We start from the raw sequence: 12,802 nt of genomic DNA, 5'->3' as shown, positions 1-12,802 counted from the left end.
TTGGCCCGCATGAAATACTCAAAGAGGGTAACCCATCAGCATGACTGATGATGGAATATGACCCCTAAGGCGCATGGCGAGAGTGCGGGCCGCACACGGGACACCCTTCCACCTCCCGGAGGAGACGGCGTTCATCCGCATATGAAGCACCTGCCCAAAACGGGCAAAGTACCGACGCAGGAGGTCGACATGGAAGTCGAAGAGCGCCCCATGCACCGACACTTTCGTCGTCGTTCCGCATCGATCGGAGACAGTCACGGACCCACCATAATCAGGAATAGTAAAGGAGCACTCGACGATACCATGGTAAACCACAAAGAAGCCGAACTTTACAATCGCCTTCCTGCCAGCAGGGAGCTGCACACCACACATGGCCTCCACAGAAACACGTAACATATCCAGAATTACCAATTCCACAGCTGGGTAGGAAGCATTCCCGGAAATTCCAGGCCAATTGAGTCATTGAAGAGCGACGAGCACCCGTTCTCCAAGACATCTCTCCTGAAGCTTTTTAAAGACGTTGTGGAGTGATACCTAACGACATCAGACAGGAAGGCACGGACATCCTTTTCTTCTTCTATAGTGAGGAGGAAGTCGACAAACTTCTGTTTTTCAGTGCCCGTTTTTCCAGTCAATATTTTCGTCTCAACTTCCCACGTCAGTACCTGGCTGCACACTCCTGTCGTTATTCATGATCTCAGCCAATGGATCGTGGAATAAGATAAGATAAACCGGATCCAGTCTCTGACATCACTTTAAAACGCCATCGTGCTGACGGATATACTATCAACATCTGTAATGCCTGCTCTTCCATCATCATCATCACAAGCCAGTCAGATGCCGACACCACCATCCATCGACCACAGTTCCACTTCTCATGTGTGAACCCTCTGAACGTTCTACATCAGCTGCAGGTCCCATGAAGCCTCAACAAGCAAGAACTTATTCCTCAAGATTTACTGCCTCTGCTTCTGAGCCAGCCAACTCATTGGATGAGGACGTCTCGGTTGGAACACCACCTCCTCCACGGAAGCACTCCTACACAACCGAAGATTTCTAGCTGGACACTACCTCCAACGATAGCCTCACGATGTCAACGCGTAGCAAGACCAACAGACCGGCCAGGAAGCCTGGGAAGAAGAAGAACACCGACGATCTGCGCCTGAGAAAATCAAGTAAACATTAGAACACGACGAAATGCTGTAAAGAACACCACGACCAGAAGCCCTTCCTCCTGCATGACACATCAGCAAGCAACCATGAGAACTCCAACTTACCACCAAACCACAGCAACCAGCTGCAATTTTTACCACGGTGGGCGGGCCACCGACTTTTCTCCCCCCTCTTCGACTTGTCTCCAGTTCCTAGCTCAAGATTTCTGCATCCTCACCCCTGTCTTCAGTCCCCTGCTTGCCTGCTCTAGGGTCCTTGGAACGGGAACGTAAGAGTCCTGCCTGACAATAGAGGGCACAGGCATTCCCATACTGCAGGCCATTAGGCCCCGGGAGCTCGTCAGTAAAGTACTTCACTCAAGCCACGTCAGCAGCCACACCAGGCCCCCACTCAACGCCGGGTTGTCAACAAATGGAGGGGCAGGCGAAACAACCGTACCCCACGACCACCAGAACGAAACACTCTCTGGCAGCTGTCAGTGATGGTATTGAGCTGACAGTCATGGGTTGATGTGTTGTGTTGGCAGCCATAGTGGACGGTGTTGGTATTAGCAGTCATGGTTAATGGTGGTGTGTTGACGCCAGTGTGTGTTGTGTTAACTGCCATGGTTGTCGGTGTTATAGTGACCGCCATAGTCAATGATGTCGTGGTGTTATGACCCAGTAACCCTAATTTTTTTTTATTTTACATTTACATGCAGAGCATTCTGATAAATACAATAAAACAATACAAAGAAGGAAAACAAAATAAGCAAAACACATAACACCGGCCTGAAGGTCCGACAACAAACATAAGCACGAAGTACCACCACACCGCATGACAACATAAACATAACACATAAGGGTAAATTACAGAACGGAATTATACACAAATAAACACACAAAATAAACACACAAAAGAAATACATAAAAAAATACATAAAAGAAACACAGGATACAAACCGAAAGTGCCAAGATAGTAACAGGCACAGAAACAGCCCAAGGGGCACTCAGCAAACCACAAACAAGCGCACTAAAAGTACATGTATGAAGATACAAAGAACACATAATGGAAATATATAAAGAAACACAGGACACCAACAGAAAATAACAATACAGCCACAGGCAGAAAAACAGCTAGAAGGGCACACAGCAAAATATAAATAAGTGCACAAATAGCACACACACAAACGTAAAAACCGGTACAGGCCCACGCAGGAGCCATGAGGAACCACACACACGCACACACACACAATGACACGCCCCGTTCACGCAGGCACTGGAAAAACAAGCCACACACACCCAAAAGCAGAGTCAAACAAAGAAACAAAACACAAACACAAACATAAACCACACACGGGACTACTCATACTTACCCGGAAACTCATGTGCCAGAAAATGCTGACAATATGCCTCTCAAAGCAACTGGGAGTGCTCCGAGACCTGACCACCGGGAGGCGCACACGGCCGAGGCACGGAATCCGGCAAACCATCCACAAAAAACCCATGTTCATAGAACCCAAATGGAAGTAGAGCTCCACAGAACAGGTAGCACGCTATCAATTATATCAAACCTCACCATGGTAGACGCGTCATACACTTTCCGGAGGCCAAGATGAAAGGAATGGGCCTCCTCCTTGGGGGCCCGGTACAAGACGGCGCGGAGCACACCGGGGGGCACACACTAGGCCTACTTCGGGTGCCGCACAGTCCCCTTGCTATCTATGGGACGGCGCACTTGCTGAGACCCCCCACGGCGGACATCCTTCTTAGCACCATGACGATGTCACGGCCAAACACCAGCACCCACAGTACCAACAGCAGGAGAATCAACCACCCCCACTGCGGAGAACACCCTGCAGGAAAAGGAAAAGAAGTGAAACGTGAGCCACTGTCATCCGCAGCTGGAGGCACATAGACCTCCACCACCACCGTCGCAGGAGTGTGACGCATCCGGAACCTCCCCGTCGACATCGGAAGATGCACAGTCACTGAAGTCCCTTACATCCGCCTAGGCAGAAGAGGAACGACGAGAACGCTTAGGCACCGGCTGCACACCATCAGAGCCAGAGGCAGAGCCAGAATCACAGACAACACGGGTCGGGCGCACAGACGCAGAACGGCAGCAGCTTCAAACGCAGGGGTAACCGGGCCACACACATCAGAAGGTCCCGCAGCCACCCCAGCATCTACCACAGCAGTGACACAAGGGGACGAATCAAAGAGATCACCCGGAAGACTTACGGGAGCAGCTGGGACAGCAACCGGAGTAAGAGGGCCATCCAACGGCACCGCAACTCCTGGAGGAGGGGGCTGGAGTTCTCTCTGGAGGCGCACCGGGCGATGCAAGGGGAGCCGCATCAGCACACGGACGTCCACATTCTCACTTTCGGAATCCTCCTCCACAGGGAGCAGCGGGAAATCCTCCTCACGGAAGAGGTTCAGGTGGGCGCGACGGCAGACACAGAGCACCCAGCAGCCTGATGGCCCAAGAGGGAACAATGATAACATGTCCGGACTGGTGGGCGTAATACACCCGAACGTAATAACCCAGGAGCTTCACGGAGGACGGAATGTCTGACCACAGCCACATTCCCAGGGTGCGAATGTTTGTCCGCACACCCTTGAGCGTTCCCAAGAAGAGCAGGTGCAACCGCACACTGCAACAACTCTAAATTGGGCTAGATAACACCACAGCAGTCCCTCCGGAAACTTCAAGGGCGCCCCATGAACTCTAACATACGTGATGGCACCACTCCAATCCGAGATAGTCACAGTGCCTGCACCTTCTGGCAGGAGTAAGGTCCACCCCTCGTAATGGCTTAAAAACGTCCGGTACGTCTCCTCCGCCGTAAACTTGATAATTTCCCTGCACGCAGTCACCAATTCAATGTCATAAACGTCCATCACAGGTACCCGAAGCATTTCACACAGCACGCGCTCCACCTCAGGATAGCCAGCTCGTCCAGAAAACTCTAGGCCCATGGATTGAACCCGCAAACTGAGGGAAGGGGGCTCCCATGGCCCCCACACGCCAAACAACACCCTCCCTCTCGCAACTGGCAGGTCAGGTTGACCTGCCAGTTGCCTCTTGCAACTAGCAGGTCAGAGGGGTTCTGAACCCCCTGGTGGCCAGGGAGGCAATCCACAGTGCCCTAGTTGAGCTATTTTTAAACTATCGTGTAGTGTGATTATAAAAATAATAAAAATTACAGGAAACAATGACTAGGCCTCATTACAAGAGAGTATATACAGATCAGTTGGTGACAATAATTATTTTATTTATGTCACAAAGGCTTCCAAGTCCGGTATACAGAAATTTGGGTTAAAACACACAAACCTAATCAGAATTCGAATAATCAAGATAACTAACCAGTTAGCAATCACCTTGATAAAAACAATCACAAAAGAGAAACAGTAAGTCTAAAAATGATCTATTATGAAGGGACACTGTAGTTCACTAATTGCATAGTAACGAATAATAAATACTATACTCTGATCATGATAGCAAGAGGACACCTCGTACATGAAACCAATAAACAAGGGAAAAGGGAGATGTTTAGGTCAACAGCAGGTGGTGTCCGTAGCAGAACTTCTCACCATGTATACATGGCAGTATCTATATACACCATTAAGTAAGTGAGAACAAGTCGAATGGCTTCATTCCTCCAATAATGAAAAGCAATCTCTTTAATTATAATATAAATTAACTCGGCTAGCTGGTTCCAGACACTCCTCTATATTTCATAAAATAATAACCTACCACAAACGCATTCAGCTAATGCATATTAGTAGTCTACAGGTAAGCTTTACATTACTTTACACGGGCATCAACACCTCTACGGCCACTTGTCTGACAAAAGCTTTCAACTTTACATTACAATATTTGTATCAACTCTTTATAATTTATCTAAATTAAACTTATAACTTAATTAAGATAAATCACCACAATGTCTTTTAAGATTTCTTAATAATATTGAAAGTAGAGTTAGAGTTCGCCCCTTACTCACTCTTTTACCTAAAATTATATCCACTTAGGCCTACCTTAATAGGCAAAACAATTTCACATAATTACTGAAATATGCATATAAGAATTCTACACAATTGCATATAAAGCGACATCAAATTAAGTAAAAGCCCTCTGGTAATTAGAATAGGTCCGGTTTTCTTATGAAAACACTAAACAAAATTAGCATGTGCATTCCTACTGTAACATTTTAAAACAGGCAAAAACTCTTTTAAATTCTTAAATATGCATATTATGGTATGCCATTTTAATAAAGTTATACCGAGGCCTAAACGGTGTTGTGTTGGCAGCCATGGTAGACGGTGTTGTGTTGGTAGCCTTGGTAGACGGTGTTGGTAGCCATTGTAGACGGTGTTGGTAGCCATTGTAGAACGGTGTTGTGTTGGCAGCCATGGTAGACGGTGTTATGTTGGTAGCCTTGGTAGACGGTGTTGTGTTGGCAGCCATGGTAGACGGTGCTGTGTTGGTAGCCTTGGTAGACGGTGTTGTGTTGGCAGCCATGGTAGACGGTGCTGTGTTGGTAGCCTTGGTAGACGGTGTTGTGTTGGCAGCCATGGTAGACGGTGTTGTGTTGGTAGCCTTGGTAGACGGTGTTGTGTTGGTAGCCATGGTAGACGGTGTTGGTAGCCTTGGTAGACGGTGTTGTGTTGGCAGCCATGGTAGACGGTGTTATGTTGGTAGCCATGGTAGACGGTGTTGTGTTGGTACCCTTGGTAGACGGAGTTGTGTTGGTAGCCTTGGTAGACGGTGTTATGTTGGTAGCCTTAGTAGACGGTGTTATGTTGGCAGCCATGGTAGACGGTGTTGTGTTGGCAGCCATGGTAGACGGTGTTGTGTTGGCAGCCATGGTAGACGGTGTTGTGTTGGTAGCCATGGTAGACGGTGTTATGTTTGCAGCCATGGTAGACGGTGTTGTGTTGGTAGCCATGGTAGACGGTGTTGTGTTGGCAGCCATGGTAGACGGTGTTGTGTTGGTAGCCATTGTAGACGGTGTTGTGTTGGCAGCCATGGTAGACGGTGTTTATGTTGGTAGCCTTGGTAGACGGTGTTATGTTGGCAGCCATGGTAGACGGTGTTGTGTTGGCAGCCATGGTAGACGGTGTTGTGTTGGTAGCCATTGTAGACGGTGTTGTGTTGGCAGCCATGGTAGACGGTGTTATGTTGGTAGCCTTGGTAGACGGTGTTATGTTGGCAGCCATGGTAGACGGTGTTGTGTTGGTAGCCTTGGTAGACGGTGTTGGTAGCCATTGTAGACGGTGTTGGTAGCCATTGTAGACGGTGTTGTGTTGGCAGCCATGGTAGACGGTGTTATGTTGGTATCCTTGTAGACGGTGTTGTGTTGGCAGCCATGGTAGACGGTGCTGTGTTGGTAGCCTTGGTAGACGGCGTTGTGTTGGCAGCCATGGTAGACGGTGCTGTGTTGGTAGCCTTGGTAGACGGTGTTGTGTTGGCAGCCATGGTAGAACGGTGTTGTGTTGGTAGCCTTGGTAGACGGTGTTGTGTTGGTAGCCATGGTAGACGGTGTTGGTAGCCTTGGTAGACGGTGTTGTGTTGGCAGCCATGGTAGACGGTGTTATGTTGGTAGCCATGGTAGACGGTGTTGTGTTGGTACCCTTGGTTGACGGTGTTGTGTTGGTAGCCTTGGTAGACGGTGTTATGTTGGTAGCCTTGGTAGACGGTGTTATGTTGGCAGCCATGGTAGACGGTGTTGTGTTGGCAGCCATGGTAGACGGTGTTGTGTTGGCAGCCATGGTAGACGGTGTTGTGTTGGTAGCCTTGGTAGACGGTGTTGGTAGCCATTGTAGACGGTGTTGGTAGCCATTGTAGACGGTGTTGTGTTGGCAGCCATGGTAAGACGGTGTTATGTTGGTAGCCTTGGTAGACGGTGTTGTGTTGGCAGCCATGGTAGACGGTGCTGTGTTGGTAGCCTTGGTAGACGGTGTTGTGTTGGCAGCCATGGTAGACGGTGCTGTGTTGGTAGCCTTGGTAGACGGTGTTGTGTTGGCAGCCATGGTAGACGGTGTTGTGTTGGTAGCCTTGGTAGGACGGTGTTGTGTTGGTAGCCATGGTAGACGGTGTTGGTAGCCTTGGTAGACGGTGTTGTGTTGGCAGCCATGGTAGACGGTGTTATGTTGGTAGCCATGGTAGACGGTGTTGTGTTGGTACCCTTGGTAGACGGTGTTGTGTTGGTAGCCTTGGTAGACGGTGTTATGTTGGTAGCCTTGGTAGACGGTGTTATGTTGGCAGCCATGGCAGACGGTGTTGTGTTGGCAGCCATGGTAGACGGTGTTGTGTTGGCAGGCCATGGTAGACGGTGTTGTGTTGGTAGCCATGGTAGACGGTGTTATGTTGGTAGCCTTGGTAGACGGTGTTGTGTTGGCAGCCATGGTAGACGGTGTTGTGTTGGCAGCCATGGTAGACGGTGTTGTGTTGGCAGCCATGGTAGATGGTGTTGTGTTGGTAGCCATGGTAGACGGTGTTATGTTGGCAGCCATGGTAGACGGTGTTATGTTGGTAGCCTTGTAGACGGTGTTGTGTTGGCAGCCATGGTAGTAGCCATGATAGACGGTGTTATGTTGGTAGCCTTGGTAGACGGTGTTGTGTTGGTAGCCTTGGTAGACGGTGCTGTGTTGGTAGCCATTGTAGACGGTTTTGTGTTGGTAGCCTTGGTAGACGGTGTTGTGTTGGTAGCCATGATAGACGGTGTTATGTTGGTAGCCATGGTAGACGGTGTTGTGTTGGTAGCCTTGGTAGACGGTGTTGTGTTGGTAGCCTTGGTAGACGGTGCTGTGTTGGTAGCCTTGGTAGACGGTGTTGTGTTGGTAGCCTTGGTAGACGGTGTTATGTTGGTAGCCATGGTAGGACGGTGTTATGTTGGTAGCCTTGTAGACGGTGTTGTGTTGGTAGCCTTGGTAGACGTGTTATGTTGGTAGCCTTGGTAGACGGTGTTATGTTGGTAGCCTTGTAGACGGTGTTGTGTTGGCAGCCATGGTAGACGGTGTTGTGTTGGTAGCCATGGTAGACGGTGTTGTGTTGGCAGCCATGGTAGACGGTGTTGTGTTGGTAGCCATTGTAGACGGTGTTGTGTTGGCAGCCATGGTAGACGGTGTTATGTTGTGTAGCCTTGGTAGACGGTGTTATGTTGGCAGCCATGGTAGACGGTGTTGTGTTGGCAGCCATGGTAGACGGTGTTGTGTTGGTAGCCATTGTAGACGGTGTTGTGTTGGCAGCCATGGTAGACGGTGTTATGTTGTAGCCTTTTTAGACGGTGTTATGTTGGCAGCCATGGTAGACGGTGTTGTGTTGGTAGCCTTGGTAGACGGTGTTGGTAGCCATTGTAGACGGTGTTGGTAGCCATTGTTGACGGTGTTGTGTTGGCAGCCATGGTAGACGGTGTTATGTTGGTAGCCTTGGTAGACGGTGTTGTGTTGGCAGCCATGGTAGACGGTGCTGTGTTGGTAGCCTTGGTAGACGGTGTTGTGTTGGCAGCCATGGTAGACGGTGCTGTGTTGGTAGCCTTGGTAGACGGTGTTGTGTGGCAGCCATGGTAGACGGTGTTGTGTTGGTAGCCTTGGTAGACGGGTGTTGTGTTGTAGCCATGGTAGACGGTGTTGGTAGCCTGGTAGACGGTGTTGTGTTGGCAGCCATGGTAGACGGTGTTATGTTGGTAGCCATGGTAGACGGTGTTGTGTTGGTACCCTTGGTAGACGGTGTTGTGTTGGTAGCCTTGGTAGACGGTGTTATGGTTGGTAGCCTTGGTAGACGGTGTTATGTTGGCAGCCATGGTAGACGGTGTTGTGTTGGCAGCCATGGTAGACGGTGTTGTGTTGGCAGCCATGGTAGACGGTGTTGTGTTGGTAGCCATGGTAGACGGTGTTGTGTTGGCAGCCATGGTAGACGGTGTTATGTGGTAGCCTTGGTAGACGGTGTTATGTTGGGCAGCCCATGGTAGACGGTGTTGTTTGGCAGCCATGGTAGACGGTGTTGTGTTGGTAGCCATTGTAGAACGGTGTTTGTGTTGGCAGCCATGGTAGACGGTGTTATGTTGGTAGCCTTGGTAGACCGTGTTATGTTGGCAGCCATGGTAGACGGTGTTGTGTTGGTTGCCTTGGTAGACGGTGTTGGTAGCCATTGTAGACGGTGTTGGTAGCCATTGTAGACGGTGTTGTGTTGAAGCCATGGTAGACGGTGTTATGTTGGTAGCCTTGGTAGACGGTGTTGTGTTGGCAGCCATGGTAGACGGTGCTGTGTTGGTAGCCTTGGTAGACGGTGTTGTGTTTGGCAGCCATGGTAGACGGTGCTGTGTTGGTAGCCTTGGTAGACGGTGGTTGTGTTGGCAGCCATGTAGACGGTGTTGTGTTGGTAGCCTTGGTAGACGGTGTTGTGTTGGTAGCCATAGGTAGACGGTGTTGGTAGCCTTGGTAGACGGTGTTGTGTTGGCAGCCATGGTAGACGGTGTTATGTTGGTAGCCATGGTAGACAGGTGTTGTGTTGGTACCCTTGGTAGACGGTGTTGTGTTGGTAGCCTTGGTAGACGGTGTTATGTTGGTAGCCTTGGTAGACGGTGTTATGTTGGCAGCCATGGTAGACGGTGTTGTGTTGGCAGCCATGGTAGACGGTGTTGTGTTGGCAGCCATGGTAGACGGTGTTGTGTTGGTAGCCATGGTAGACGGTGTTATGTTGGTAGCCTTGGTAGACGGTGTTGTGTTGGCAGCCATGGTAGACGGTGTTGCGTTGGCAGCCATGGTAGACGGTGTTGTGTTGGCAGCCATGGTAGACGGTGTTGTGTTGGTAGCCATGGTAGACGGTGTTATGTTGGCAGCCATGGTAGACGGTGTTATGTTGGTAGCCTTGGTAGACGGTGTTGTGTTGGCAGCCATGGTAGTAGCCATGATAGACGGTGTTATGTTGGTAGCCTTGGTAGACGGTGTTGTGTTGGTAGCCTTGGTAGACGGTGCTGTGTTGGTAGCCATTGTAGACGGTTTTGTGTTGGTAGCCTTGGTAGACGGTGTTGTGTTGGTAGCCATGATAGACGGTGTTTATGTTGGTAGCCATGGTAGACGGTGTTTGTGTTGGTAGCCTTGGTAGACGGTGTTGTGTTGGTAGCCTTGGTAGACCGGTGCTGTGTTGGTAGCCTTGGTAGACGGTGTTGTGTTGGTAGCCTTGGTAGACGGTGTTATGTTGGTAGCCATGGTAGACGGTGTTATGTTGGTAGCCTTGGTAGACGGTGTTGTGTTGGTAGCCTTGGTAGAACGGTGCTGTGTTGGTAGCCATTGTAGACGGTTTTGTGTTGGTAGCCTTGGTAGACGGTGTTGTGTTGGTAGCCATGATAGACGGTGTTTATGTTGGTAGCCTTGGTAGAACGGTGCTGTGTTGGTAGCCATTGTAGACGGTTTTGTGTTGGTAGCCTTGGTAGACGGTGTTGTGTTGGTAGCCATGATAGACGGTGTTATGTTGGTAGCCATGGTAGACGGTGTTGTGTTGGTAGCCTTGGTAGACGGTGTTGTGTTGGTAGCCTTGGTAGACGGTGCTGTGTTGGTAGCCTTGGTAGACGGTGTTATGTTGGTAGCCATGGTAGACGGTGTTATGTTGGTAGCCATGGTAGACGGTGTTGTGTTGGTAGCCTTGGTAGACGGTGCTGTGTTGGTAGCCTTGGTAGACGGCGTTGTGTTGGTAGCCTTGGTAGACGGTGTTGTGTTGGTAGCCTTGGAAGACGGTGTTGTGTTGGTAGCTTTGGTAGACGGTGTTGTGTTGGTAGCCTTGGTAGACGGTGCTGGTATTGAACGTCATCTAGTGTTGATAGCTCCACGTTATCAAAACATTTAATATAGAACAGTTGCAAATGTAAATACTTAAAATCTTTGTTATGTATAGAGTGAAATATTTCTTAGTGAAGCAGTAATCGTTAGAATATTCTTAGAACATGTGACAGATTTGGAATTTGGGAGAAAATTAACAATAGTAGAGAGAGACTCGCAAAGTGACACAGGCAGAGATATAAATAGAAAGGAGAGAAAGAGAAGCAAGAGTATAATGCTAATTAAGAACACAATAGAGCGCCTCTCTTCTGTTTGGGGTGGGGGGGGGGGGGTAGAATGGGTGGAGGTGGGTACGGGGTGGGGGGAAGGGAGTGGGGTAGGGTTCTCAGTTTTAGCCAGTCATCAAGGTAGGTACATTGCTCATGTGTTACTGTTTGAACATCGGGTTTTCATTTTCATCACTCAGACATTTTTCAGCCATATCCTCGTCATCAAGAGTCTCGTCCACTCTCATAACTTCAGCTCATCTCATCCTTGGCGTTTAGTGTTACAATGTTGCAAAAGCTTTTTCTGTGAAAGAGATTTTTCATTTATTTCATCTCTGCCGAGGCTTGCAATTATTGATACAGCACTTAAACTGTATCTGATGCTCTGCCATCCTTTGTAACACTCGGGCTGGACGGTAGAGCGGCGGTCTCGCTTCATGCAGGTCGGCGTTCAATCCCTGACCGTCCAAGTGGTTGGGCACCATTCTTTTTCCCCGTCTCATCCCAAATCCTTATCGTGACTCCTTCCAAGTGCTATATAGTCGTAATAACTTGGCGCTTTTCCCTGATAGTTCCTTTGGTAACATGTACAGACTATCAATTATAGTTTTATGTTTATTTATTTGACAATTTTTTTTTGGTGGTAATTAAGGCCGCGTGAACACAATAACAGTTATTAAGAACATTGCCTCTAAACAGTGCTGTCAAGCACAGCTACGCTCTTCTACTCTATTACGGCTATCTATTAGCAGAGAAACCATGATATTGGCAATGCTGCCTGAGGGCGTCAGCGCCACAACATTCACCAAATTCAATACTCATGGTATAGCCCAGGGGAAGGCGGGGGGGAGGGGCTTGCTAAATTGCCTCCTGACGCCTACACCTGCTGTTGATGCTCCTGCTACTGCCTCTCCTGCTGCAGCTGCCTCGCTGTTGCCCCTTATGGTACAGCTCTTGTTTCGCGATGTTTCTCCAGTGCTCAGGTCAATTCATCCGCGGGGCGTAGTTTGTTTGGTCTTCAGGGCGTCACATTCGACGGTGTGTTGTTGCTCTTGCTCTCAGATCAACACATTCGACGGTGTGTTGTTGCTCTTGCTCTCAGATCAACACATTCGACAGTGTGTGTGTTGTTGCTCTTGCTCTCAGATCAACACATTCGACGGTGTGTTGTTGCTCTTGCTCTCAGATCAACACATTCGACGGTGTGTTGTTGCTCTTGCTCTCAGATCAACACATTCGACGGTGTGTTGTGGCTCTTGCTCTCAGATCATCACATTCGACGGTGTGTTGTTGCTCTTGCTCTCAGATCAACACATTCGACAGTGTGTTTAATTTTTTATCAACAAATTATACAGTCAACATAATTTGATGATTTTATTTGAAGTGTTCAAAAAGAGGAATATATTTTAATTTTCAGATGAGTATTCAGCGAAATTGTTCCATGAAAAGAGGAATAGTTCCAAGGATGGATCAATAGTATCCTTTATAGAGCAATAGTTCCCGGTGATGCAGCAGGATAGTTCCCTTGGATGCAGCAGCAATAGTTCCCTTGGATGTAGCAATGGTTTCGTTGAGACACCAATAGTTCCACTGGTATTT

The 12,802-nt window shown here is 48.8% G+C and overlaps 2 protein-coding genes across 2 annotated transcripts; both read right to left on the bottom strand.

Annotated features, from left to right (window-relative positions):
• Positions 1–7,684: 7,684 nt before the first annotated feature.
• On the bottom strand, positions 7,685–8,035 carry LOC138356792 (uncharacterized). The gene has a single exon (XM_069313114.1). It carries the CDS (start codon positions 8,033–8,035, stop codon positions 7,685–7,687), a length of 351 nt encoding a protein of 116 aa, XP_069169215.1.
• A 1,210-nt stretch (positions 8,036–9,245) lies between these two features.
• LOC138356791 (uncharacterized) lies at positions 9,246–10,506 on the bottom strand. Its single transcript, XM_069313113.1, has 2 exons — positions 9,985–10,506; positions 9,246–9,704 (listed from the first exon to the last, which is right to left on the bottom strand). Exons 1-2 carry the CDS (start codon positions 10,504–10,506, stop codon positions 9,246–9,248), a joined length of 981 nt encoding a protein of 326 aa, XP_069169214.1.
• Between the last annotated feature and the right edge of the window lie 2,296 nt (positions 10,507–12,802).

This window comes from Procambarus clarkii, chromosome 74, assembly GCF_040958095.1.
Source record: "Procambarus clarkii isolate CNS0578487 chromosome 74, FALCON_Pclarkii_2.0, whole genome shotgun sequence".
Lineage (NCBI taxonomy): Eukaryota > Metazoa > Arthropoda > Malacostraca > Decapoda > Cambaridae > Procambarus > Procambarus clarkii.
The sequence above is the reverse complement of the archived record's forward strand: the minus strand, read 5'-3'. Positions and strand labels throughout refer to the sequence as shown.

Excerpts from the sequence above, each read along its gene's own strand:
- LOC138356791 (XM_069313113.1), bottom strand. The coding sequence starts at position 10,506 with ATGGCTACCAACACAACACCGTCTACCAAGGCTACCAACACAAAACCG. Across the intron at positions 9,705-9,984 it reads ATGGCTGCCAACATAACACC|GCTACCAACACAACACCGTC; the intron begins GTCTACCATGGC and ends CCGTCTACCAAG.
- LOC138356792 (XM_069313114.1), bottom strand. The coding sequence starts at position 8,035 with ATGGCTACCAACATAACACCGTCTACCAAGGCTACCAACACAACACCG.